General features: G+C 44.6%; 2 protein-coding genes across 2 annotated transcripts in view; both read right to left on the bottom strand.

Moving 5' to 3' along the window:
• The window catches only part of LOC115173876 (uncharacterized), a 29,740-nt gene extending 23,186 nt beyond the window's left edge, over nucleotides 1-6,554 (bottom strand). Inside the window, exon 1 of the mRNA XM_029732358.1 lies at nucleotides 6,452-6,554. The gene's annotated coding sequence lies outside the window, so the exon portion shown is untranslated. The remainder of the gene's footprint in view (nucleotides 1-6,451) is intronic.
• A 5,313-nt stretch (nucleotides 6,555-11,867) lies between these two features.
• The window catches only part of LOC115173875 (protein FAM83H), a 37,506-nt gene continuing 21,494 nt past the window's right edge, over nucleotides 11,868-27,879 (bottom strand). Inside the window, exons 4-13 of the mRNA XM_029732357.1 lie at nucleotides 22,625-22,822; nucleotides 19,329-19,493; nucleotides 18,735-18,859; nucleotides 18,212-18,607; nucleotides 17,671-17,808; nucleotides 17,222-17,458; nucleotides 16,425-17,028; nucleotides 15,365-16,322; nucleotides 14,679-15,187; nucleotides 11,868-13,997 (exon numbers count right to left, since the gene is read on the bottom strand). Coding sequence (XP_029588217.1) covers nucleotides 13,977-13,997; nucleotides 14,679-15,187; nucleotides 15,365-16,322; nucleotides 16,425-17,028; nucleotides 17,222-17,458; nucleotides 17,671-17,808; nucleotides 18,212-18,607; nucleotides 18,735-18,859; nucleotides 19,329-19,493; nucleotides 22,625-22,822 — 3,351 coding nt within the window. The 3' untranslated portion in view covers nucleotides 11,868-13,976. The remainder of the gene's footprint in view (nucleotides 13,998-14,678; nucleotides 15,188-15,364; nucleotides 16,323-16,424; nucleotides 17,029-17,221; nucleotides 17,459-17,670; nucleotides 17,809-18,211; nucleotides 18,608-18,734; nucleotides 18,860-19,328; nucleotides 19,494-22,624; nucleotides 22,823-27,879) is intronic.

The following is a 27,879-nucleotide window of genomic DNA, read 5'->3' as shown; positions in this document are numbered from 1 at the left end:
AGGAGCCAGGGAGAGACCGATGGGTAATACCTCAAACTGGTATGCCTGGCACTGGAAACTCATGCGTTCTGGCAACAGAGGAACGTGAAAGGAAGCATCCTTTAAGTCCAGGGACGTGAACCATTCCCCTGCGGCTACGGTCTGGAGAACATTGACTGTCCGCAACATGTGAAAGAGAAGAACTTTTAGGAAAACATTGAACCATTTTAAATCCAGAACTGGATGGAAGCCTCCATCTTTCTTCAGAACCAGGAAATAGGTTGAGTAAAAGCCATCTTGCTGTTCTGATGCTTTTACTCTTGTGATCGCGCCCTTCTCCAGGTTGAGGGTGTAAGCTTTCAGGGGTTCTGTGACAAGTCATTCTGATCCCTGAGAATGGTGGGGGCTGGCGTCGAAACTGCAGCCTGTACCCTTGTGAGAGGGTCATCACCACCCACGGGTCTGAGGAGTGGGATGGCCAGTAGGTCAGGTTCTGCTGGGTAAATCGGTCGACAGCCATCCCCCGCCATTCAGTTTCTGCCCACACGCCTGTTTGTGGGATTGGGGGGCCGCTGACCACGACCACGGCCACGGCCTCTTGGGGGTTGGGGGTGTGGCTGCAACGCCATCTGGGGTTGGTGAGCACCTGTGTTAGGCTGGTTGTAGGACCAAGGGCGTGTGTAGGGCTGGGCCGAGTAAGAGCAGTGAGGTTCCTCTGCCACGACTCTGTGATGCCTGGTTTCACGGCTGTGGGTTCCACAGTGGTGTAGCCTGACTCAGTCTGCCTAGCTCTCTGGTCATGAACGCAAACGCTTGAAGAGAAGGTTGACTGTGGGCGTCTGAGGGTAGGGCTGCCGTCTTATCGGCTGTTAACCAACCATGCTATTTTGTTTGTTTTTTGCGTTGTTTGTAACTTGTTTTGTACATAATGTTGCTGCTACTGTCTTTTATGACCGAAAAGAGCTTCTGGACACCAGAACTGGGATATCCCTCCAAATAGCTCGGGCTAATATTCCTATCGACTCAGTAAGGCCAGCAGGCTAGTCTTTTTTTATTTGTATGTAACTGTTATGAAAGTTGTATAGTCAATTTTGTTTTGTATTTAAATGCCACATTAAACATGTACATGACACTGCAACAAAATGTCCCCATGGGGACAATAAAGTCAGTAAGTAAGTAAGTAGGTTTCGCGGAATGAGATCAGGATGCCTTGTGAGGATCAGGCGACGAGTGGCTAATCTGCCCTTGCCTTCCGTACTGCTAGGTAACGTTCAATCGCTGGAAAATAAATGGAACAAACTGAAAGCACATATATCAAACCAACGGGACATTAAAAACTGTAATATCGTATGTTTCACCGAGTCGTGGCTGAACGACGACATTAAGAACATACAGCTGGCAGGTTAAACATAAACACTCTATCGGCAGGACAGAACAGCAGCCTCTGGTAAGACACGTGGCGGGGGACTATACATATTTGTAAACAATAGCTAGTGTACGATATCTAAGGAAGTCTCAGGGTTTGCTCGCCTGAGGTAGAGTATCTCATGGTAAGCTGTAGATCACACGATCTACCTAGAGAGTTTTCACCTGTATTTTTCGTAGCTGTCTACATACCACCACAGACCGAGGCTGGCAATAAAACCGCACTCAATGAGCTGTATAACAGGAAAACGCTCATCCAGAGGTGGCGCTCCAAGTGGCCGGGGACTTTAATACAGGGAAACTTAAATCAGTTTTACGTAATTTCTATCAGCATGTTAAATGTGCAACCAGAGGGGAAAAAAATTCGACCACCTTTACTCCACATAGAGACGCGTACAAAGCTCTCCCTCACCCTCCATTCGGCAAATCTGACCATAACTCTATCCTCCTCATTCCTGTTTACAAGGCAAAAATAAAGCAGGAAGCACCAGTGACTCGATCTATAAAAAAGTAGTCAGATGAAGCAGATACTAAACTACAGGACTGTTTTAATAGCACAGAGTGGAATATGTTCCGGGATTCTTCCGATGGCATTGAGGAGTACACCACATCAGTCACTGGCTTTATCAATGAGTGCATTGAGGACATCGTCCCCACAGTGACTGAATGTACATTCCCCAACCAGAAGCCATGGATTACAGGCAACATTCGCACTGAGCTAAAGGGTAGATATGCCACTTTCAAGGAACGGAAGCTTATAAAAAATCCCGCTATCCCCTCCGACGAACCATCAAACAGGCAAAATGTCAATACAGGACTAAGATCGAATCGTACTACACAGGCTCCGACGGTCGTTGGATGTGGCAGGGCTTGCAAACTATTACAGACTACAAAGGAAAGCACAGCCGAGAGCTGCGCAGTGACACGAGCCTACCAGATGAGCTAAATAACTTATATGCTCGCTTCGAGGCAAGTAACACTGAAACATGCATGAGAGCACCAGTTGTTCCAGACGATTGTGTGATCACGCTCTCCGCAGCCGATGTGAGTAAGACCTTTAAACAGGTCAACATTAACAAGGCCGCTGGTTGAGACGCATTACCAGGATGTATACTCCGAGCATGCGCTGACCAACTGGCAAGTGTCTTCACTGACATTTTCAACCTCTCCATGTCTGAGTCTGTATTACCAACATGTTTCAAGCAGACCACCATAGTCGCTGTGCCCAAGAACACTAAGGTAACCTGACTAAATGACTACCAACCTGTAGCACTCACGTCTGTAGCCATGAAATGCTTTGAAAGGCTGGTCATGACTCACATCAACACCATTATCCCAGAAACCCGAGACCCACTCCAATTTGCATACCGCACCAACAGATCCACAGATGATGCAGTCTCTATTGCACTCCACACTGCCCTTTCCCACTTGGACAAAAGGAACACCTATGTGAGAATGCTGTTCATTGACTACAGCTCAGCGTTCAACACTATAGTGCCCTCCAACCTCATCACTGAGCTAAGGACCCTGGGAATAAACACCTACAGTTGAAGTCAGAAGTCAGAAGTTTACATACACTTAGGTTGGAGTCATTAAAACTTGTTTTTCAACCACTCCACAAATGTCTTGTTAACAAACTATAGTTTTGGCAAGTTGATTAGGACATCTACTTTGTGCATGACACAAGACATTTTTTCAACAATTGTTTACAGACTTATAATTCACTGTATCACAATTCCTTTGGGTCATAAGTTTACATACACTAAGTTGACTGTGCCTTTAAACAGCTTGGATAATTCCATAAAATGATGTCATTGCTTTAGAAGCTTCTGACAGGCATGATTGACATCATTTGAGTCAATTGAAGGTGTACCTGTGGATGTATTTCAAGGCCTACCTTCAAACTCAGTGCCTCTTTGCTTGACATCATGGGAAAATCAAAAGAAATCAGCCAAGACCTCAGAAAAAAAATTGTAGATCTCCACAAGTCTGGTTCATCCTTGGGAGCAATTTCCAAACGCCTGAAGGTACCATGTTCATCTGTACAAACAATAATACGCAAGTATAAACACCATGGGACCACGCAGCTGTCATACCGCTCAGGAAGGAGACGCGTTCTGTCTCCTATAGAGGAATTTATTTGTGTGAAAAGTGCAAATCAATCCCAGAACAACAGCATAAGACCTGGTGAAGATGCTGGGGGAAACAGGTACAAAAGTATCTATATCCACAGTAAAACGAGTCCTATATCGACATAACCTGAAAGGTGGCTCAGTAAGGAAGAAGCCACTGCTCCAAAACCACCATTAAAAAGACAGACTACGGTTTGCAACTACACATGGGGACAAAGATCTTACTTTTTGGAGAAATGTCCTCTGGTCTGATGAAACAAAAATAGAACTGTTTGGCAATAATGATCATCATTATGTTTGGAGGGAAACGTGGGAGGCTTGTAAGCCGAAGAACACCATCCCAACCGTGAAGCACGGGGGTGGCAGCATCATGTTGTGGGGGTGCTTTGCTGCAGAAGGGACAGGTGCACTTCACAAAATAAATGGAATCATGAGGAAGGAAAGTTATGTGGATATATGGAGGCAACATCTCAAGACATCTGTCAGGAAGTTAAAGCTTGGTCGCAAATGGGTCTTCCAAATGGACAATGACCCCAAGGATACTTCCAAAGTTGTAGCAAAATGGCTTAAGGACAACAAAGTCAACGTATTGGAGTGGCCATCACAAAGCCCTGACCTCAATCCTATAGAAAATTTGTGGGCAAAACTTAAAAAGCATGTGCGAGCAAGGAGGCCTACAAACCTGACTCAGTTACACCAGCTCTGTCAGGAGGAATGGGACAAAATTCACCCAAGTTATTGTGGGAAGCTTGTGGAAGGCTACCCAAAAACATTTGACTCAAGTTAAACAATTTAAAGGCAATGCTACCAAATACTAATTGAGTGTATGTAAACTTCTGACCGACTGGGAATGTGATGAAAGAAATAAAAGCTGAAATAAATCATTCTCTCTACTATTATTCTGACATTTCACATTCATAAAATAAAGTGGTGATCCCAGCTGACCTAAGACAGGGAATTTTACTAGGATTAAATGTCAGGAATTGTGAAAAACTGAGTTTAAATGTATTTGGCTAAGGTGTATGTAAATTTCCGACTTCAACTGTACCTCTGCAACAGGATCCTGGACTTCCTGACGGGCCGCCCCCAGGTGGTAAGGGTAGGGAACAACACATCTGCCACGCTGAACCTCAACACGCGGGCCCCTCATGGGTGCCTGCTTAGTCCTCTCGTGTACTCCCTGTTCACCCATGACTGCGTGGCCAAACACGACTCCAACACCATCATTAAGTTTGCTGACGACACAACAGTGATAGGCCTGATCATCGACAACGATGAGACAGCCTATAGGAAGGAGGTCAGAGAACTGGCAGTGCGATGCCAGTACAACAACCTCTCCCTCAATGTGAGCAAGACAAGGAGCTGATCGTGGACTACAGGAAAAGGCATGGGGCTGTAGTGGAGCAGGTCGAGAGTTAAGTTCCTTTGTGTCCACATCACCAATAAACTATCATGGTCCAAACACACCAAGACAGTCGTGAAGAGGGCACGACAACACCTATTCCCCTTCAGGAGACTGAAAAGATTTGGCATGCATCCCCAGATCTTCAAAAAGTTCTACAACTGTTCCATCGAGAGCATCCTGACCGGTTACATCACCGCCTTTTATGGCATCTGACCGTAAGGCGCTACAGAGGGTAGTGCGTACGGCCCAGTACATCACTGGGGCCAAGCTTCCTGCAATCCAGGACCTATATAATAGGCAGTGTCAGAGGAAAGCCCATAAAACTGTCAAAGACTCCAGTCACCCAAGTCATAGACTGTTTTCTCTGCTACCGCACGGCAAGCAGTACCGGAGCGCCAAGTCTCAGACCAAAAGGCTCCTAGAACAGTTTCTACCCCCAAGCCATAAGACTGCTGAACAGTTAATCAAATGGCCACCGGATTATTTACATTGACATCCCCCCTCCATTTGTTTTTTACACTGCTGCTACTCACTGTTTATTATCTATGCATAGTCACCTTACCCCTACCTGCATTTACAAATTACCTCAACTAACCTGTATCCCCGCACACTGACTCGGTACCCCCTGTATATAACCTCGTTATAGTTATTTTATTGTTACTTTTTATTATTTTTTACTTTAGTTTATTTGGTAAATATTTTCTTAAGTATTTCTTGAACTGCACTGTTGGTTAAGGGCTTGTAAGTAAGCATTTCACGGTAAGGTCTCTATACTTGTTGTATTCGGCTCATGTGACAAATAAAGTTTGATTTGATTTGTTCTCCAAGTTCAGAATGTTAAGAATATACATGATTAATTATAAATATAAATTATTTCTTATGCAATATACTAATTCATCAAATGAACTAAAATAATAGTAACCAGAGAGTGGATACAACAGCTACCCCAGTACAGGGTAGAGCTACAATAATTTCGCAACATCATTTCGGGTGAGCCTAGCTATGACCACAGGGCTGGAGCAGGAAAGATATCATGTTTAAACCTAGGCTTATTTATGCGAAACATGCACGAATGGGCCGTCGTTTGGTAAGCCAAGCTGACAACACACAGTGGCAGCTAAATTGAGTTGATAAACTAGCTAGCTAGCTAGCTAGTGTAGCATGCTAGTGATACCAGGGGAGATGAATGCCTAGGGGAGGCAATCCGAATCTCACGTTTTACAGCTGGTTAGGCTAACAACCTTCCTAGATGTGTTTATCTAGGGAAGAGACCCGTTTAAGTTTTAAATAGTTGAAGAACAAGCAGTGCCCGGTGGCCTTGATAACAACCACAGCAGGGATATATTGACAAGGTTAACATCGGAATACGGTGGCCAACACACACACTAGCTGGTGGGCTAAATGAGTACAAGACAAGGAAGGGATAGGTAGGGGAGAGCTGTCACACAGCCTTGGAGGGCGAATTTCGCCCTCAAATGTTGGTGACAGACTGACAGTACACACAACTCACACAGTTTAGTTTACGGGAGCAGCGCAGCAGTCAACATGCGCGACACAGCTAAACTAACTCTGCGAGAAGAATATTAGAGACCGTGCGTGGTCTGACGTGAGGGCACGTCCTACGCTGTCACGTCACCTGCGTGATTTAGTTATTATTATTAACCTGCGTGGAGTGCGAGGGATATAATCCATACTTTCAACTGTACTGACAGTCTGAAAGGTATGAAGTATTAACACACTACTACCAGTAGATGGCAGTATTCTTCATATTTAATGCTAGCTGGATGTTGCTCTGAATTGTTTTGTGTGTATACAGTATCATTGTTTGACTTTGTTGAGTTTGTTAGCCTTTATTCTCTGGGGCCCAGGACAGCTTGGCTGCTGTGGCTGGTGTGTTTTACACCCTAATACACTATACCATACAGTCAGTGAATCTAAGTCAGCTCTCCCAAAGACACACACACGTGTGTGCACGCTCACACAGACACACCAGTCAGTGTCAGCTTTAGTCACATTAAGACTTTATTACAATATGTTATTTTGTTAAACATGACATCATAAAATACAATACAGTTGTAAAAGAAAACATTATTTCCCTACTGTGCAAAATCCCTTTAATTCTGATAGTCTATCACCAGGCTTTTAAATAACTTCTGTCATTCTTTATTAACATGATTAATAGCTGTAGTAAGACTATCATTTGTCACTTGTTACAGTATCAACAACAAACCCTTTTTATCTATACCAATATTTACACTAATATATCCCTTATCGGTGTTGTAATACTCTAGACCATCTCGCAGTGTCTGCTTTCCACCAGACACTGCGAGATTAATTCACCTTTCAGCAGGACAATAACCTAAAACCGAAGGTCAAATCTACACTGGAGTTACTTACCAAGAAGACAGTGAATGTTCCTTGAGTCCATTCTCGAGATCACATATTGAGTGTCTCGGTCTTGTCTTGTACTCAGTCTTGACTCGGTCTCAGACAGTGAGGTATCAAAATGTCTTCCTGAGACCAGCAGAGTAAAAAAATGAATAATTATCAGCTTCCACTTAGTCAGGGCATAAAACCATTTAGCCAGGTCAAATATATACATACTGTATTAATGTTTCAAGAAAGGAGTGTATCTTAACAGCCTTTAGATCTATTATAGACATGTTGCGCAGTGGCAAACCTGTAGGTCTTCAGTGTGTGACAGGTTAGTACAGTGGTGAACCTATAGGTCTTCAGTGTGTGACAGGTTAGTACAGTGGTGAACCTATAGGTCTTCAGTGTGTGACAGGTTAGTACAGTGGTGAACCTATAGACCTTCAGTGTGTGACAGGTTAGTACAGTGGTGAACCTATAGGCCTTCAGTGTGTGACAGGTTAGTACAGTGGTGAACCTATAGGTCTTCAGTGTGACAGGTTAGTACAGTGGTGAACCTATAGGTGTGACAGGTTAGTACAGTGGTGAGCCTATAGGTCTTCAGTGTGTGACAGGTTAGTACAGTGGTGAACCTATAGGCCTTCAGTGTGTGACAGGTTAGTACAGTGGTGAACCTATAGGCCTTCAATGTGGGACAGGTTCGTGATTCTGAAAGGACCGTAATACCAGCGCACTAATGTATGAGAGTGCACTTTTTGTAAAACACAAAGAGCCAGTGCTCTAGTGGAGGGTATACGCAGGTATAAGCCGTATACCCACTTTTGTTTCTGTGGGCATTGCTTATACTTAAGCAATAAGGCACGAGGGGGTGTGGTATATGGCCAATATACCACGGCTAAGGGCTGTTCTTATGCACGACGCCACACAGAGTGCCTAGATACAACCCTAAGCCGTGTTATATTGGCCATATACCACAAACCCCTGAGGTGCCTTATTGCTATTATAAACTGGTAACCAACGTAATTAGAGCAGTAAAAATGAACGTTTTGTCATACCCGTGGTATATGGTCTGATATACCACGGCTGTCAGCCAATCAACTTTCAGGGCTCGAACCACCCAGTTTATACTTCTTAATCCCTACTGATGCATATCAAAGTAGTTTAGTGGAGGTATACGACTTATCAATTATGTAGCACAATAGAGAAATCATGCACAATGTAGCCTACACAATCGCCAAGCACGTGAAATACAGTCACATGCGCTCCACACACATAGCCTAGTTTCAGCGGAATATCATCTGCAGGCAGCAAGAGCGTGCAGCTCTCAACTGGTTTTGACATCCGTAGCCGGCAGGGTAGGAGACGTTTTAACTTATGATATCTAGCAGTAAATGATAACTAAGGCAACAATTGGTATGCAAACCAGGTATTGAAAAAGTTAAGTCCTTAGTGTTGGTTAGAAGGCTATTTGTCATCATGTGCTGTTTGCATCCGGAGCGTAGACATGGATGGGCCTGGGTGGACAGAGGCCCACCCACTGTGGAGCCAGGCCCTGTCAGGCCCACCTAATCAGATTGATGTGGTTTAAGCATTGTTGTGGCCTTAGACCGTCACATTTGTCTTTTTTCTATAAAAAAGGTATGATTTTGAGAGTGAACATCTGAAAAATGTATAGGAAAATATAGTACTTTCACACAGGGTGCCTTTCCTTTGCTGGGTGGGCCGTTTGGGAACTTTTGGCCAAAATTAGAGTGTACCCACTTCTCCAGGCACCACTGCATGGAAAGACAGCAGTCACACACAGCATGATGTTAAAGGATAAGCAGTCCATAAACTCAGACATAATAAGCCAGTAGGTCCCAATCATAAGAACACAAAAACACAACCATAAGGCATTTCACAATCAAAATGTACAACTATTACTTCCCATTGCAAAAAAATTTCACGTTTAGCACTCAATGTAACCGGTGACCTAAAGTTTAAAGTGGAACTGACAGCGTTTTAACTAGGGATGCACGATATATCGGTGAACATATCGGAATCGAACGATATTAGAAAAAAATGCCAACATCGGTATTGCCCAATGTCTAGTTTAATGGTGACGTTAAAAACGGGTGTCAAAGCTACCGTGCAGTGCATACGTATATAACGTAGGAACATGACATAATGACGCTACGTAAAATTTTGCGCTACATGTGCAACACTGCATTCCTAACCTAGCCCACAATGTCTGCTGTGTGAATCGAGCAGTCAACATGCCGAGCAGTCATTTGAAAGAGTAAGAACATTTCAGCGAGATAACTCAAAGGTGAAATCCATTAAAGCCAAGATAATGGAATTCATTGCCCTTGACAATTTGCCGACTGGTCGAGCACCTGTACACACTACCAAGTGCGCTATTTTTCCGATGTTGCCCTACCGGAGTTACACAGTAATAGCGTCACTGCTATTAGCTTCACGACCTACATACTATGGAACACCGTTTGGGTCTTTGCATGTCAAAAAAGATACAGTAGCACTGTCAAAGCTGTACAAAAAAGTACACCGGCCATGAACGATGTGTCTACAATATCGCGTTGGTAATAAAGCATAACGTTAATTTGTTCGACCTTCTGGGGTAGCTAGCTTTAGCTATAAGAACTGTCTTATAAATTAGGGTTATTTTAGATGACACCTAGCTATATAGTTAGCTAGCTAATTATAGCTACTCAAATAGATTGTCGTTTTGCTATGTTTTTGGGGAAGAACATTGTTTGCATCCGTGAGCTAGCTAGATTTTTTTATGACCAGCACTGTTGGTGCGCGAGACAACTTTACCAGCATCATAGCATACGTATCGATGAATCTTTGTGACATATGAAATACGAGTGATAGTGTAATCAATGTGTAATAACTACCTAAGAACATTATGAACTCGTTAAATTATTATGTGACGTGCAGTCACATTCAGGTCCCGATTGGTCAACAAGCTTATTTGACACGTCAAATAGTGTTATTTGACGTGTATCTTTTTTGACATGCAAAGACCCAAACGGCGTTCCATAGAAATCCTGGTTGAGAATGAAATGACTGAACAAATGAGCAATGAAACAGCACAGCAAGTAAGTTAAATAAATCGTTTTTGATGATGTTTTACTGGTAATGGGGACATATGTAAATGCCAACAAAATAACTTTTTGGTCAGTGTGGTGTGTGTGCGTCTGTAACCTTTATTTAACTAGGGAAGTCAGTTAAGAACAAATCATTTTTTACAATGATGGCCCGGACAACGCTGGGCCAATTGTGCGCCGCCCTATGGGACTCACAATCACGGCCGGATGTGATACAGCCTGGAATCGAACCAAGGAGTGTAGTGACGCCTCTTGCACTGAGATGCAGGGTCTTAGACCGCTGCGTCCATGTGTGTGTGTGTGTTAACTATTTAACTGTACTAGAATGTTTAAAAGGCGGCTAAAATTTTTAATATCAGTTATCGGTATCAGATTCTTTGGCAAGAAAAATATCGGGTATCGGCCAAAAAATGTCATACCGTGCATCACTAGTTTTAACTACAAACAGACAATCATAATATCAGTAAAAAATATCAAATTCCCACTTGATGCTACAAAACCAACTTTAAAAGAGGTTTTTAAATTAGGTTCAATTTGACTCAACGTTCCATGACGTACACGAAGGCATTGTTGGCAGAATAGATGGATGCAGTTCAATGCATGATTAATGTAATTCACCAATACATTTCTTGGTAGTCCAACAAATATTGCTATCAGGTTGTAAATCACAGCTGGTCTGGTACATTGTTTGCTGCCTCCATTCAGGATGCACCGTTTCAGTTTCAATGACTCAATATTCTGGACTAAAACGGACGAATGTAACTAAGACTGAGAATGTCAATAGAATCTAACTAGTCAGTCATAACGTGGCTATAGGCTAGCGTATCTATTTATGTAGCAAGCTAAAAATACGGAGCCTAACGTTAGCTAGCTGCTAGGAGGATGTCATGGAGTGGGTGAGTGACAGACTTTTTCCCCTCATATTGTTTTTTCTGTGACTATACACAGCTAGAGATGATTTGACAAAATTACAATCATGGTCTTGACTTGGTCTCGGAACCTCTTGTCTCCCTCCTGGTCTCGGTCTTGGCTCCGAGTGGCGCAGCGGTCTAAGGCACTGCATCTCAGTGCAAGAGGTGTGACTACAGTCCCTGGTATGAATCAAGGCTGTATCACATCCGGTCGTGATTGGGAGTCCCATAGTGTGGTGCACAAGTGGCCCAGCGTCGTCCGGGTTTGGTCGAGGTAGGCCGTCATTGTAAATATGAATTTTTTCTTAACTGACTTGCCTGGTTAAATAAATGTCTCGGTCTTGAGATGGACTCGATTTGCTACGGTCTTAATCTTGAATCGGTCACGCTTTAGGTGGTCTCGAACACAACACTGGCATTAATTAATTATTCATAACTCTATTCCCTCACTAAGTATTTTTACAGAGTGTGTTCATGTACTTGGAAATATTCTTTCCACTTCTGGTGTAGGGGCAGAGACAAACTGACAGACTCAAGGCGTGGAAGTTTTTATGCTCTTGTATAAAATACAACATTTTAGAAATGCATCCTTCTTTCCTTCCAAGTTCTCTATGTTTCTTCATCGAAGATGTCTGACCTGACTTGACTGGATAGGTGAAGGTTTTGTGGTGGAAATATCACTCAGACCCTATCCAACTCACTACGTTTTCAAGGTACCTGCATCCACACAGGGCTGCAACAAAGCAGTCTCAATCTCAACTTGTCTTCTAAGGTACTGGTGATTTAATGAATAAATACAAAATTGTAAAAACCTGCAAGCCATATGCACAGTATCTAATTATCTTACCCTGTTGGTCCATCTCCTTTCCCAGCTAGCACATAACATTCTGAGAACAATATGTTTCTTAGAGCTTGGTGAGAGTGCGGTTGTCCTATGGTTATTTTGCATTCAACCTTCAAACAAAGTTCTGGGAATGGTGCAGGATACCCAGCTAGCACATAAGGTTCTGAGAACAATACGTTTCTTAGGTGGAATTTCAGTGCTTAAGCGTAACGTTTTCTGCAGGTTTCCTCATAGTTCTATTTAAAGTAATGTTTTCAGAACGTTCAGAGAAACGTTAATCTTCTGTGGGAATTTCAGTACCTCAGCATAAAGTTTTCTGCAGGTTCCTTCATTGTTATATTTAAAGTCATGTTCTAAGAACATTAAGAAAACTTTCCATAAAAACCACAAGAAAACATTAATAGCTTTCAAAGATCATTCCAAGAATGTTATTTAAAAACGTATACATTCAGCATCAACAAAAGTATTTTAATCCTCATGGCCATAAGGTGAATGCACCAATTTGTAAGTCGCTCTGGATAAGAGCGTCTGCTAAATGACTTAAATGTAAATGTAAATGCTAGAGAACATAAGATCATAGGTTTGAATCTCATTGACGCCATACCACAATAAAAAATACATGTGTTTGCATGATTGAAATATGTTCTCAGAACGTTATTTAATTACCTTCAAATAATTAATCATTTCCATTCTCAGAACATTAATAAAACCTCCCAAGAAAACCTTCAGGGAACCACAGTAAAACGTTCTCAGAACCTCCCTGCAACTTAAAAACCTTCAGGGAAGCACAGTAAAATGTTCTCAGAACCTCCCTGCAACTTAAAAACCTTCAAGGAACCACAGTAAAATGTTCTCAGAACCTCCCTGCAACTTAAAAATCTTCTCAGAACAGGCAAAATGTTCACTTCCGTTCTCAGAATGTTTAAAAGACGTTCAGTTTTACCAGTCAGGAAACGTATGGCTTTGTTCCGAGAACCAATGGAAAACAAAAAACGGACAAACTTCCAAGGAACCAAATGTGCTAGCTGGGTTAATCTATATTTTTTTCTCTCACCCTCTATCATTTTCTCATCTCTCTCCCTCTCTGCTGTCTTTAGTTTGGAGACTGGTTAATAATAGTTCTCTGGGTTTGACGAGACGTGGCGCTCCGTTGGCACAGTGTAAACCCAGACATACTTTCAGCATTACCAGTTTCCACACAAACACACACACACACACACACACACACACACACACACACACACACACACACACACACACACACACACACACACACACACACACACACACACACACACGACTGGCACTGGGAGTGGGCTGTTCTGTACAGGCATGTTTGATGGCTGGGCATGTGTACAATTGCTTTCTTGCAGTAAAACATGCACACACAACACACACTTTCTCTCACACATACACGCTCTCTCACTCTAGGCGTGGATGAAGGGTTGTGGTGAATCGGTGAAAAGTTGTCCCATGAAGTCCATATAAGGCAAAAACCAACCAGGCAATGCTTGCCTTATATGGGTACAGTTTCATCTCACGTTTCATAGTCAGTCTTTTAAAGGTTTAGTACAGTATTGTCTGATTATCCACGAAGACTGCAGTCTGAAGTCACAGGAGGTATCTGCTGTTCTTGTGTTCAGTGTGTTCTCCCTCTCTCTCTGGTCTTCTGATGATGTGTTTGGCACATATGTTGCTGAATGTGAACCATGTGTGTGTGCATGTTGGTGTGTGTTTGCACGTCCTCCACACACACACACTCAGCTTCCAGTCAATAGGTTCCTCAGCCATCTTTAGTTATCCCAGGTTATTCCCCATCTGTTAACAGAACATCAGGAATGACAGTGAGTGGAATACGATCTGATTCTCTCTCATACTCTCTCGTACATCCCTTCCCCTCCCTCATGCTCCCCTCTCCTTCATCCTCCCTTCTCCCCTGTCATCCCTACCTCTCCTCTCCACTCATCACCCCCTCCTCCCCCTTGGTATCAGCTTTCAGTGTGGAAGATCTCTTTAGGTACTAACGTGCTTCATTGTTCACATGGTTTTAATGGTAACTTCAGTGGTAACTTAATTAAGAGCCAAACTAATGTCCCTATGACATCATATCCACAAAATTAAAACTCACTGAGTCAGTGCACTATGTAAAAATATCCCAAACATGTTTTGTTGCAAATCCTTATCAAAGTATCGGGAAACAAAATAAATAAAATGTTGTGTCACATCTTTAAATAGCAGCATCAAATATATATTTCACATTAAGGGCTATAATTCATCAAATGTAAATGTCTCTTCTATTTAGTCAAGGGTCTGCTAAATTTCATATATTATTATTGTTAATATATTATTTTATCTCCTGGACATAACCAGCAAAGGTGTTTATTTACTACTCTCTACACTCCCCCTATCCTCCTCCTCTCTCTCTAACTCCCCCTCTCTTTCCCCTCTCCTGTAGCCCTCCTCCTCCCTGCAGACCTCCTGTCTGCTATGGTAGAGTACCTCAAAGCGGCTGTAGACCTTCTTGTCCTTCCTCATGCTCTCGATCCTCTTCAGGAGGCTATCTCTCTCCTGAGGGTTGACCTGGGGCCTCTGGAAGCGGTTCTTTATGAGTGTCGGCTCCCTCTCCAGCCCTCCTTTCTCCCCCGCTACGTCTACGCCCTTCTCCCCTCCGGCCTCCTCTCCTCCTCCTCGCTCCAGACGGTTCTTCTGGCTGTTGGCAGAGATCTGTTCCAGGATGACCTTGGTGTCGTCTCTCAGGTTGCTACTGAACAGAACTGAGCCACTGGAGCTCTGGTACCGAGACAGACCTGTCGTTTTGGACGCAGCTTTGTGATTGGCTGAGGAGGTGGCATAGTCTGTGGCTTTAGCGTCGGCGGTGGAGCTCAGGTGTTTAGCGGCGATCACAGGCTCCTCTGAGCTTTCCGGCACAGTTCTCATGGTCTTTTCGTCTCCGTTGGATGCCGATGTCGCACCACCAGAGCTCTTCTTGTCCTTGGGTCCCAGGAAACCTTTGAATGAATGAATGATTTAATGAATAATTGAACAAATTAATAAATTAAAACCTTTATTGCTCCGAAGGGAATTTGCTGTATACATCATGAGTACAGCAATTACATTTTTAAAATTAAAACCCAGTAAGCATGGATTTAACAATCTGTGACAGACACACAGACAGTACAATATACCTTTGAGTCTTTGGGTCTGCTTCTTGAGGAAGTCTAGAGGCTTGGTGTCGGCCTTTCCCTCCCCTCCCAGGGTGTTGAGGGAGGTGTTGGAGCCCAGGTACTTGTGGATCCCCTCCTTAGACTCGGTCTGTGACATACTGGACGAGCTTTTGGAGCGAGACTTCTTCAGCTCGCATTTCTCCGCGTCTGTTGCGTCCGTTGTTAGAATTTCCTCATCGCAGGAGACGTGGCGTGGGTTGGAGCTCTTGAACGGCTTCAGAGTGTCCCTCTTGAAGATCTTCGGAGAAGGGAATGGCTTTAGAATCTTACCGGGCTCTTTCTCTTTCTTCTGTGACTCCGAGCTGCTGTCTTTTCTCTGGGCTGTGGTAGTAGAAGCGGCAGGCTCTGAGATTTTGAAACTTGAGGTGATGGACAGTTTACCTTTTAGCTCTGGTGTGGCTGCGACTTGTGGTTTCTTTGGGGCAGGCTCTGGAGCAGTCACGAAAAATGAGGGGACTTTGGGGACCGAGGTGGTGGTGGTCGTGCTGGAAGAAGGAGTGTCTGGAAGGTCTGGTTTCTTCTGAGGAGGTTCTTTTATCACAGCCTCTTTAGATGCGTTCCTCTTAGCAGCCAGCTCCATGAAATACTGTAGTCTATAGGAAGGGTTGTTCATGTTCAATGCCTGGGGTTTGGGGGGATCTGCAGATGCTGGGGCGACTTTCGTGGTCTCCACCTCGGCCAGGGGGTTCTTAGGCACCTCTCTGCTGGCTAGGGTTACTTTGGGGGGCTCTTTCTTTGGCTCAGCCTCCTCTTTCTTTTCTTTGTCCTTCTCTTCTTTCTCCTTCTCTCTCTCGTTCTCCTCTGCCTTCTTCCTCCACTCAAAGGGTTCCCGGGTCAAGGAGCGTCTCTTCTCCAGGATCTGTTGGACGATGGAGGTGGTGCGGAGCGAGTCGGAATTCTCGTCCTCCTCGTTGGCCACCTGCATCAAATCAAATTAAACTTTATTCGTATGGCACATTTCAAAGCAAGGTTGCAATACAATGTAAAAACAATGTGAGATGATATGAAAGGTAATAAAGACCTTCATGCCCAGGCCTCCCATGTGGGTCTCCGTCTTGGAGGAGGAGAAGATGAGGGAGGAGCGCAGCCGGGAACTCCTCTGGAGCATCGGGTTGACCCGCATCCGGACCGTCTCGTGTTTGGAGATTGAGACCTCCCCCGGAGCCTCCCTCGACGACGGCATCTCCACGTCTGCCCCCACCACCCGCTCTTTCTCTCTCTCTCTCTCCCACTCTGTGGTCCATCGGTCAGCCCTGTCCTTCCCCATGCTCTCAGGCATGAAGGGCTTGCTGTAGTGCAGCGGTCGGATATCCGGTCTAGGCTTGGAGGGGACATTCGGAGGCTCTCTCGCCTCATGGGCGTACGATTTCCCATCAGACTCAGGGTCTTGGAAAGCATCAGGGCCCAGAGGTTGGGGCAGCCCCTCCTCTCCTGTGTCCCCATAGGCACTGAGGTAGGAGTTGATCCTCCAGCTGCGGAGGCCCTGTCTGACGTTGGGGTCGTGGTCTGCCTCCGCAGGGACGGGGAACACCTGCTTCTCTGGGGGGTGCGGATGGGTGGGGGACGACAGGCAGGCATAGGGCTGGCCCACCGTCGGCCTCTTGTGGCCACTGCCACCTCCGTACCTAGACAAAGGAGAAGGTGTTACATTAGTATAGACACATTTTGAGTGTCGTGGTTGATACTTACACATTGTTTTACTGAAACATTGTGTGCGTATCACTAAAAGTTTAATTTAAGAACTCTAGTGGGAGCAGTCAACAGTGAACAGACATTACTGAATATTCTCCAGTCCAGTGGACTCTCCATACCACGTACCTTCCCCCTGCTGGTGGTTGTCCCGAGTCATGTTTCAGGTCCTCAGAGGAGAAGTAGTCTCTGCCGTAGCCCTCTGGACCAGGAGGTTCCTCATGGGGGTAGCCTGAGTCAGAGTACTGGTCCAGTGCTGGTCTGTTCCTCAGCCTGTCGTAGTGTCCATGGCCTGAGCCAGGTTCTTCTAGCCCCAACCCAGATCCCTCACCACCCTGGTAGTAGTGGCTGGACTGGCTCTGCTCCCTGGAATACAAACATGTTGATAAATCATCATCCTCATCAACATCATCAGAATAATGATCATAAAAATTCAACATGCTTTACATATAACAGATCATTTTTTTAAAGATTATAACTAGGGCCAAGAGTTTTGCCTGACCTGATCACAATATTAAGTCAAGCTGACAAAGACAACATAAACTAACTAACTAACAAATGAACTAACTAACTAGTACCTGTGGTAGTGCTGCTCTGTCTCATCCAGGTTGTTCATGACTCTGTGCTTCATGTACTGTCTGGAAGAGGAGTAGCTCTCCTGGGTTCCCTCTGCGTAGCTGTGCCTCTTATAGTCACTGGCGCTTATCTCCATCTGCCTGGGAACACAGGAAACAAAACCCTTTAATATGGTAACAGAGGACACATCAAAAATGTAATACACTAAGTTAACTGTTTATGGGTAAAGTTCCCCAAAAATCAGTTGAATACTCATGATTGACTTTGGTATTCTATTCCAAGTATACACTCTTAGGGAAAAAAAGGGTTCTTCGGCTGTCCCCATAGGAGAACCCTTTGAATAACCCTTTCCACAGTGATTGCTACATGGAACCAAAAAGGGTTCTACCTGGAACCAAAAAAGGTTCTACCTGGAACCAAAAAAGGGTTCTCCTATGGGAACAGCCAAAGAACCCCTTTGGAACCCTTTTTTCTAAGAGTGTAGTGAATTATAGGGTTCTACATAAAATCTAGTTTTACATAAATATACGTGCACCATCCCACCTGGAGACCATGGAGCGGCCCTGCTGCATCCTGAACTGCTGTGACACTGCAAACTTCCCAAGATTCAGTCCTCCTGGTTCCATGGTGTGTCGGAACATTTCATCTCTTCGGAACGCAGAGCGCTCGGAATCTCCTCCGAAAGGGTAGGCCGGAAGTTCGGGGGTGTGTCGTTGGAAACCCAGAGGGTTTCGCAGGGACTGGGTCCGCTTCAAGCCAAACTGGTTACCATAGTAACTGCTGCTGCTGTCAGAGGAGAAAGGCACTAGGGCGTGGTCAACAGTGAGGGGCTGTGATTGAGCAAACAGGATGCGGAACTCCTCGTCAAAGGTGGTGACCAGTTCTCCCAGGAAGAGGTGCGCGATGCAGCGATGCAGCTTCTCATAGGACCACATGAAACTACAGGAAACAGGATATGACATGTTAACTTCTGCGACTAAAGAAGTATCTGATATCTGTTATATCTGCTGTGTTTCTATGCTCAACTATAGTTGAGTGTTGAAATCTGTTATATTTCTATGTTCACCTGTAGTTTCCGCTGAGCACAGCCCTGCAGTCAGCCAATAGAAAGCGGTTTTTCACCTGTCCTTTAAATGACTTCCCTGTCCGACAGAAATAGGTCACTCCCGCCACCGTCCGCACACGCATCATCTGCAACACACACGCACACACAAAATAGTTATTCAGAGTCACAAGGGGTTAATAAATGATGTTATTCTTTAGTGAGTTCTAAGGGTAAATCAAACCAGTTTGTCCGCTCTGTTGAGATTTATGTAACCAAGCTCAGGTCTAGTCAGTTAGACATCATGTAATAGTACAGTATGTAAATAAATGACCTTACTGCTATGAGACAGTGGCCTCCTGCCAGTCAACACAGAAACACTGGAATACTATCTGTAAGACTGTCGGCTCAAACCATGTGTTTTTCAAACTATTAATAACTACTGTTATTTCTTAGCCCTGTGCTGTTTGTGCTAGTGCTGGGATGGATCAAACGCCTGCACACCCAGTAGGTTTTCAGGAACAGGATTAACCTGAGTTATGGGGAAAACCGAGTTAAGGTGTGGAGAGTCACCCCGCCTAAAATAGTTCAATCTAGGCCAAAAACATAGAGACTCACGTGGACAAGGTCCAAGTTGACCTTACAGTTGATCACCATGGAGACGAAGTGATGGGCATTCTGTTCGTCCAATAGAATGTAGACCGGGACTTGACGCGCTGCAGCATCCAGCAAGTCAGAAAACAGATCCACGTCTGTAAACATGTCCATCACCACAGCGATGACCTAGCAACACCCAATGAGAGACGGGGAAATATCACATTAGCCAATTAGAAACTAGAAAATATCACTTCAGGTTTAGGATTATTTCGTTTAGTTGGACATGAAACACACACACACAGAATGAGAGGGAGGACAGTAACAGAGACATGGCCAGTCAGATTAACAGGTTTGTCAACCCTGTTGACATTTAGACACACACACACACACACATACACACACATACACACACATACACACACACACACACACACACAGAAAAGTAATTGTATTCATTAGGATGTTGAGCTGAGTGCAAGTTATTCATCTTCAGAGACAGGGTGTGGTGGATAAGCAGGGCAGAGCAGAGCGGGGGCAGACTGACTGGCAGAGTTTAAGACAACAGAATCCATAACTGACAAATAATCATTAACATGACTCTATCTGCAACACTGGATCCCTGTCTGAGGGATAGTGACTGAGTAAAAAATATCATAATAGATATTCAACAGGAAGGGAATGCTATCGCGTTATTGGTGTGTTGTTGGGTGGACTGGGGGGAGAAGGCCCAGAAGGCCCAGAGGATAAGTTCATTAGAGTTACCAGCCTCAGAAATTGCAGCCCAAATAAATGCTTCACAGAGTTCAAACACAAGTAACAGACACATCTCAACATCAACTGTTCAGAGGAGACTGTGTGAATCAGGCCTTCGTGGTCGAATTGCTGCAAAGACACCACTACTAAAGGACACCAATAAGAAGAAGAGACTTGCTTGGGCCAAGAAACACAAGCAATGGACATTAGACTGGTGAAAATTTTTCCTTTGGTCTGCAGTCCAAATTTGAGATTTTTGGTTCCGACCGCCGTGTCTTTGTGAGACGCCGTGTGGGTAAACTCCACATGTGTGGTTCCCACCGTTAAAGCATGGAGGAGGAGGTGTTATGGTGTGGGAGTGCTTTGCTGGTGACACTGTCTATGATTTATTTAGAATTCAAGGCATTCTTAACCAGCATGGCTACCACAGCATTCTGCAGCGATACGCCATCCCATCTGGTTGGAGCTTAATGGGACTATCATTTGTTTTTCAACAGGACAATGACCCAACACACCTCCAGGCTGTGTAAGGGCTATTTGACCAAGAAGGAGAGTGATGGAGTGCTGCATCAGATGACCTGGCCTCCACAATCACCCGACCTCAACCCAATTGAGATGGTTTGGGATGAGTTGGACCGCAGAGTGAAGGAAAAGCAGCCAACAAGTGCTCAGCATATGTGGGAACTCCTTCAAGCCTATTGGAAAAGCATTCCTCATGAAGCTGGTTGAAAGAATGCCATGAGTGTGCAAAGCTGTCATCAAGGCAAAGGGTGGCTATTTCAATAATCTAACATCTAAAATATATTTGGATTTGTTGAACACTTTTTTGGTTACTACATGATTCCATATGTGTTATTTCATGGTTTTGATGTCTTCACTATTATTCTACAATGTAGAAAATAGTAAAAATAGAGAAAAACCCTTGAATGAGTAGGTGTGTCCAAACTTTTGACTGGTACTGTTTGTAAAACCTTTGTCCTCCAAAGAAGATGCGAGTAGGTGGGTGTAAGTCGCTCTGGATAAGAGCGTCTACTAAAATGTGGGTGTGCATCCAGGTGGGTGGGTGAGTGGATGGGTTGTTTTGTAGCCTATAGTGTGGTGATTGGCTGTCTGATGAGTGTGCATGTGTTTTGTAAACTTCCACACACACCTAGAGCTATAGGTAACCATAGTAACCAGTTACGTTATAGCCCTGCCCACTGGATCAAAGGCTGGCTGTAGTTTACTCAGCAGCAGCACTGTGACTCACCTGCAGCCTGCTAGTCAAGACTGCTAGCCTACGGCTAATGAGTAGGTGTTCTAAAACTTTTGACCGGTAGTGTATGTGGGCAAGACAAAAGGAGCTTATCATGGACTAAAAGAAACAGAGGGCCGAGCACGCCCACATTAACATCGACGGGGCTGTAGTGGAGCGAGTCGAGAGCTTTAAGTTCCTCGGTGTCGACATCACTAAGGACCTATCATCATGGTCCAAACACCCCAACACAGTCGTGAAGAGGGCACGACAACGTCTCTTTCCCCTCAGGAGGTTGAAAAGATTTGGCATGGGCCCTCAAATCCTCATTGAGAGCAGCTTGACTAGCTGCATCACCACTTGGTATGGCAACTGCTTGGCATCCGACAGAGGGGAGTGTGTACTGCCCAGTATATCACCGTGGCCAAACTCCCTGCCATCCAGGACCTCTATACCAGACTCCAGCAACCCAAGTCATAGACTCTTCTCTCTGCTACCAGAGCGCCAAATCTGGGACCAAAAGGCCCCTGAACAGCTTCTACCCCCAAGCCATAAGACTGATGAACAGTTCATCAAAATGGCTACGCAGACTATTTATATTGACCCCCTTTATTATTTATTTGTCTTATCTGAATTGTTTTGCACTTACTCTCTTGCACACACACACACTACACTCTCATGCTCACACATATTGACGGCACACACTCCCAGACACATTTTCACACTCTTCACATATGCTCCTGCTACTCTGTTAATTATCAATCCTGATAGTAACTTGTACCCACATGTACATAATGTTTAACCGCAACTACCTCATACCCCTGCACATTGACTTGGTACTCCTTAAAAAAAATAATAATAAAATGTAACCTTTATTTAACTGGGCAAGTCAGTTAAGAACAAATTCTTATTTACAACGGTCTAGGAACAGTGGGTTAACTGCCTTGTTCAGGGGCAGAGCGACAGATTTGTACCTTGTCAGCTCGGGGATTCAATCTTGCAACCTTTCGGTTGCTAGTCCAACGCTCTAACCACTACGCTACGCTCCTTGTATATAGCATCGTTATTGTTTTTGTGTTACTATTTCTTTTTTTATTCAGCAAATATTTTTCGTACTTTTTAACTCTGAATTGTTTGGAATAGGCTCGCCTTTCACAGCAATGTCTACATCTGTTGTATTCGGCGCATGTGACCAATACAATGTGATTTGACATACGTACACTTCCCCTTTACACCACTTAGACCTGAACAGGTGTGTGTATGTGCCTCTGTAAGTGCTGTGTGTGAGTCTGTGTGAATGTACATCCCTTCTCCCCGCCCCTCCACTTACGTGCTGTGCGTTCTTGATGAGTCGTCTGGCCTGCTCCTTGATGCTTGGCATGTCGGGCTCGCTGGGGTTGACCAGGGTCGTGACCTCGGTGGGGCCGATAAAGCTGTGCGCCTGGAGGGGCCAGCCCAGGTCCAACCCCGGTGCCGCTGTGTCAGAGTGCGTCGGCCAGTAGGTGTCAGACGAGCCATCGGCGTCTGCCTGGGGGAAACCGAGCAGGCTGTTAGTTAACTATATTTACACTATGACAACAGAAAAATATGAATATACACTACCGGTCAAAAGTTTTAGAACACTTACTCATCCAAGGGTTTTTCTTTATTTTTACTATTTTCTACATTGTACAATAGTGAAGACATCAAAACTATGAAATAACACATACGGAACTCTGCGATTTCTGAGGCTGGTAACTAATGAACTTATCCTCTGCAGTAGAGGCACCTCTGGGTCTTCCATTCCTGTGGCGGTCCTCATGAGAACCAGTTTCATCATAGCGCTTGATGGTGTTTACGACTGCACTTGAAGAAACTTTCAAACCTCTTGAAATGTTCCGTATTGGCTGACCTTCATGTCTTAATGTAATGATGGACTGTCATTTTCTCTTTGCTTATTTGAGGTGTTCTTGACATAATATGGACTTGGTCTTTTACCAAATAGGGCTGGCTTCTGTATACCCCCCTACCTTGTCACAACACAACTGATTGGCTCAAACGCATTAAGAAGGAAATATATTACACAAATTAACTTTAAAGAAAGCACACCTGTTTATTTTTTAAATTTTTAACCTTTATTTAACTAGGCAAGTCAGTTAAGATCAAATTCTTATTTACAATGACGGCCTAGCCCGGCCAAACCCTCCCCTAACCTGTGCGTCACCCTATGGGACTCCCGATCACAGCCGGTTGTGATACAGCCCGGGATCAAACTAGGGTCTGTAGTGACGCCTCTAGCACTGAGATGCAGTGCCTTAGACCTCTGTGCCATTCGGGAGCTCAAATGAATTGAAATGCATTCGAGGTGACTACCTCATAGGGTTGCACATTCTGGGGAATAGTCAGAGGTGGAAACTTTCCGTGGAAATTAACGGGAATATATGGGAATTAATGGGAATTAAAGGAAATATATGCAAATGATTATTAATACCATTTAAAGGTGGCGCCGAAGAGGATGGCTGATGTTTTACATACCCGTAATCAATTGTGCTATTTTGTTCATTTTTTGCAATGTTTGTAACTTATTTTTAACCTATTTTGTGCATAATGTTGCTGCTACTGTCTCATATGACCGAAAATAACTTCTGGACATCGGAACTGGGATTACTCACCACGAACTGGAAGAAGCTTTTTCTTTAACGAGTCTGACGAGAAAGAGAGACTGCTCTCCCGGGAACAGGCCCAGATCCACAACATTTGCGTGAAGAAAAGACAGAGGAAAAGAGGATGCAGATCAGGCTGCCTTTTGAGAATCCGTAGGCGAGCGAGTAAACTTCCATTGCCATCAATTCTACTTGCTAACATGCAACATTGGAAATAAAATGGATGGCCTACGGTTACCCTACCAATGGGACATTAAGAACTGTAATATCATATGTTACACCGAGTCGTGGCTGAACGACGACACGGATAATATAGAGCTGGAGGGATTTTCAATGCACCGGCAGAACAGAGAATCTACGTCTGGTAAGATGAGTGGTGGGGATGTGTGTCTTTTTGTCAATAACAGCTGGTGCGCAATGTATAATATTAAAGAAGTCTCAAGGTATTGCCTGAGGTAGAGTACCTTATGATAAGCTGTAGCCCACACGATCTACCAAGAGTTCTCATCTATATTATTCGTAGCTGTCTATTTACCACCACAGACCAATGCTGGCACTAAGAGCGCACTCAACCAACTCTATAAGGCCATAAGAAAACAAAAATTCTCACCCAGAAGCTCCTAGTGGCCGGGGACTATAATGCAGGCAAACTTATATCAGTTTTACCACATTTTTACCAGTATGTCACATGTGCAACCAAAGGAAAAAAAACTCTAGACCACCTTTACTCCACAGACAGAGATGCGTACAAAGCTCTCCCCCACCCTCCATTTGGCAAATCCGACCCATAATTCTATCATCCGGATTCCTGCTTACAAGCAAAAACTAAAGCAGGAAGTACCAGTGACTCGCTCAATAGGGAAGTGGTCAGATGGTGCGGATGCTACACTACAGGACTGTTTTGCTAGCACAGACTGGAATATCTTCCAGGATTCATCCAATGGCATTGAGGAGTATACCACCTCAGTCATCGGCTTCATCAATGAGTGCATCGACGACGTCGTCCCCACAGTGACCGTACGTACATATCGAATCAAAGTTTATTTGTCACGTGCTCCGAATACAACAGGTGTAGACCTTACAGTGAAATGCCTTATGGCTTGGGGATAAAAGCTGTTGAGAAGCCTTTTGGTCCTAGACTTGGCGCTCCGGTACCGCTTGCCATGTGGTAGCAGAGAGAACAGTCTATGACTGGGGTGGCTGGGGTCTTGGACAATTTTTAGGGCCTTCCTCTGCTCTCAATGTTGCAGCTGTAGAACTTTTTGAGGATCTGAGGATCCATGCCAAATCTTTTCAGTCTCCTGAGGGGGAATAGGTTTTGTCGTGCCCTCTTCATGACTGTCTTGGTGTTTTTGGACTGTTCTAGTTTGTTGGTGATGTGGAAACCAAGGAATTTGAAGCTCTGAACCTGTTCCACTACAGCCCTGTCGATGAGAATGGGGGCGTGCTCGGTCCTCCTTTTCATGTAGTCCACAATCATCTCCTTTGTCTTAAGGGATAGGTTGTTATTCTGGCACCACCCGGCCAGGTCTCTGACCTCCTCCCTATGTGTCGTCTGCAAACTTAATGATGGTGTTGGAGTCGTGCCTGGCCATGCAGTCGTGGGTGAACATGGAGTACAGGAGGGGACTGAGCACACACCCCTGAGGGGCTCCAGTGTTGAGGATCAGCGTAGCAGATGTGTTGCTACCTACCCTCACCACCTGGGGGCGGCCCGTCAGGATCCAGTTGCAGAGGGATGTCTTTAGTCCCAGGATCCTTAGCTTAGTGATGAGCTTTGAGGTCACTGTGGTGTTGAACGCTGAGCTCTAGTCAATGAATAGCATTCTCACATAGGTGTTCCTTTTGTCCAGGTGGGAAAGGGCAGTGTGGAGTGCAATAGAGATTGCATCATCTGTAGATCTGTTTGAGCGGTATGCAAATTGGAGTGGGTCTAGGGTTTCTGGGATAATGGTGTTAATGTGAGCCATTACCAGCCTTTCAAAGCACTTCATGGCTACGGACGACAACGGTGAGACAGCCTATAGGGAGGAGGTCAGAGAACTGGCAGTGTGGTGCCAGGACAACAACCTCTCCCTCAATATGAGCAAGACAAAGGAGCTTATCGTGGTCTACAGGAAAAGGCGGGCCGAACAGGCCCCCATTAACATCAATGGGGCTGTAGTGGAGTGGGTCGAGAGTTTCAAGTTCCTTGGTGTCCGCATCACCAACAATTTATCATGGTCCAAACACACCAAGACAGTCGTGAAGAGGGCACGACAAAACCTTTCTCCCTCAGGAGACTGAAAATATTTGGCATGGGTCCTCAGATCCTCAAAAAGTTCTACAGCTGCACCATCGAGAGCATCCTGACCAGTTGCATCACCGCCTGGTATGGCAACTGCTCAGCATCTGACCGTAAGGCGCTACAGAGGGTAGTGCGTACGGCCCAGTACATCACTGGGGCCAAGCTTCCTGCAATCCAGGACCTATATAATAGGCAGTGTCAGAGGAAAGCCCATAAAACTGTCAAAGACTCCAGTCACCCAAGTTATAAACTGTTTTCTCTGCTACCGCAAGGCAAGCAGTACCGGAGCGCCAAGTCTAGGACCAAAAGGCTCCTTACCAGCTTCTACCCCCAAGCCATAAGACTGCTGAACAATTAATCGAACGGCCACCGGACTATTACATTGAACCCCCATTTGTTTTGTACACTGCTGCTACTTGCTGTTTATTATCTATGCATAGTCACATCACCCCTACCAACATGTACAAATTACCTCTAACCTGTACCCCCTCACACTGACTCGGTACCGGTACACCCTGTATATAGCCTCGTTATTGTTATGTTATTGTGTTACTTTTTATATTTTTTACTTTAGTTTATTTGGTAAATATTTTCTTAAATCTTCTTGAACGGCACTGTTGGTTAAGGGCTTGTAGGTAAGCATTTCACGGTAAGGTCTACACTTGCTGTATTCGGCGCACGTGACAAATAACATTTGATTTGATTTTATGTTTTTTGAATTGGATATATTTACCATATCATATGGAGACAGAAACATAAACCTTTTACCTTAACATAAGTAGACATAATTGCAAATGATTAAATCCTTCCAATAGAAAAAAACAAAACAATTGAGTTTAATTAAATGGGTTGATTCTTCACATGGGATGATTTCACTGAACAACAAAAGAAAGGGAATATTGAATGATCCCCAATGATCCATCACATCTCCCAAAAACATTTTCAACTATCATCTAGAAACTAAAGCTTTGGTTGTCTTCTTCTCAGGCTTCCATGTCTTCTCCCTGGACCTCCTCAATGTCCACCTCTTCAACATCAGACTCTGAGGCCTCATCTTCACTGTCACTTACCAACCTTGTTGAGGATGGCTCATTGTCAGGCTCAAAAAGCCTAAAATTTACCCGGATGGCCACCCATTTTTCAACCCTTGTATTGGTCAGCCTGTTGCGTGCTTTGGTGTGTGTGTTCCCAAACAAGGACCAGTTGCGCTCTGAGGCGGCTGATGTTGTTGGGATTTGGAGGATGATGGAGGTAACATGGAGGTAACATGTTAGCACGACGCCATATTGCATCTCCATCCCAAAGCCCTTTGCTTGGAAGTGCACTTCGCCAGACTGCCAAGAACCTTGCCCTCATCCAGGCCAAAATGGCGAGACACAGTAGTGATGACACCATAGGCCTTGTTGATCTCTGCACCAGACAGGATGCTCTTGCCAGCATACTTGGGGTCTAACATGTACGCTGCGGCATGTATGGGCTTCAGGCAGAAGTCTTCACGCTTTTTGATGTATTTCAGAACTGCAGTTTGCTCTGATTGGAGCAACAGTGAAGTGGGCAGGGCAGTACGGATTTCTTCTCTTACATCTGCAAGAAGAGTCTGAACATCAGACAGGATGGCATTGTCTCCCTCAATCCATGCAATAGCTACTGCTATAG

Source organism: Salmo trutta, chromosome 34 (genome assembly GCF_901001165.1).
Source record: "Salmo trutta chromosome 34, fSalTru1.1, whole genome shotgun sequence".
NCBI lineage: Eukaryota > Metazoa > Chordata > Actinopteri > Salmoniformes > Salmonidae > Salmo > Salmo trutta.
This window is presented reverse-complemented; position numbering and strand designations above follow the sequence as displayed.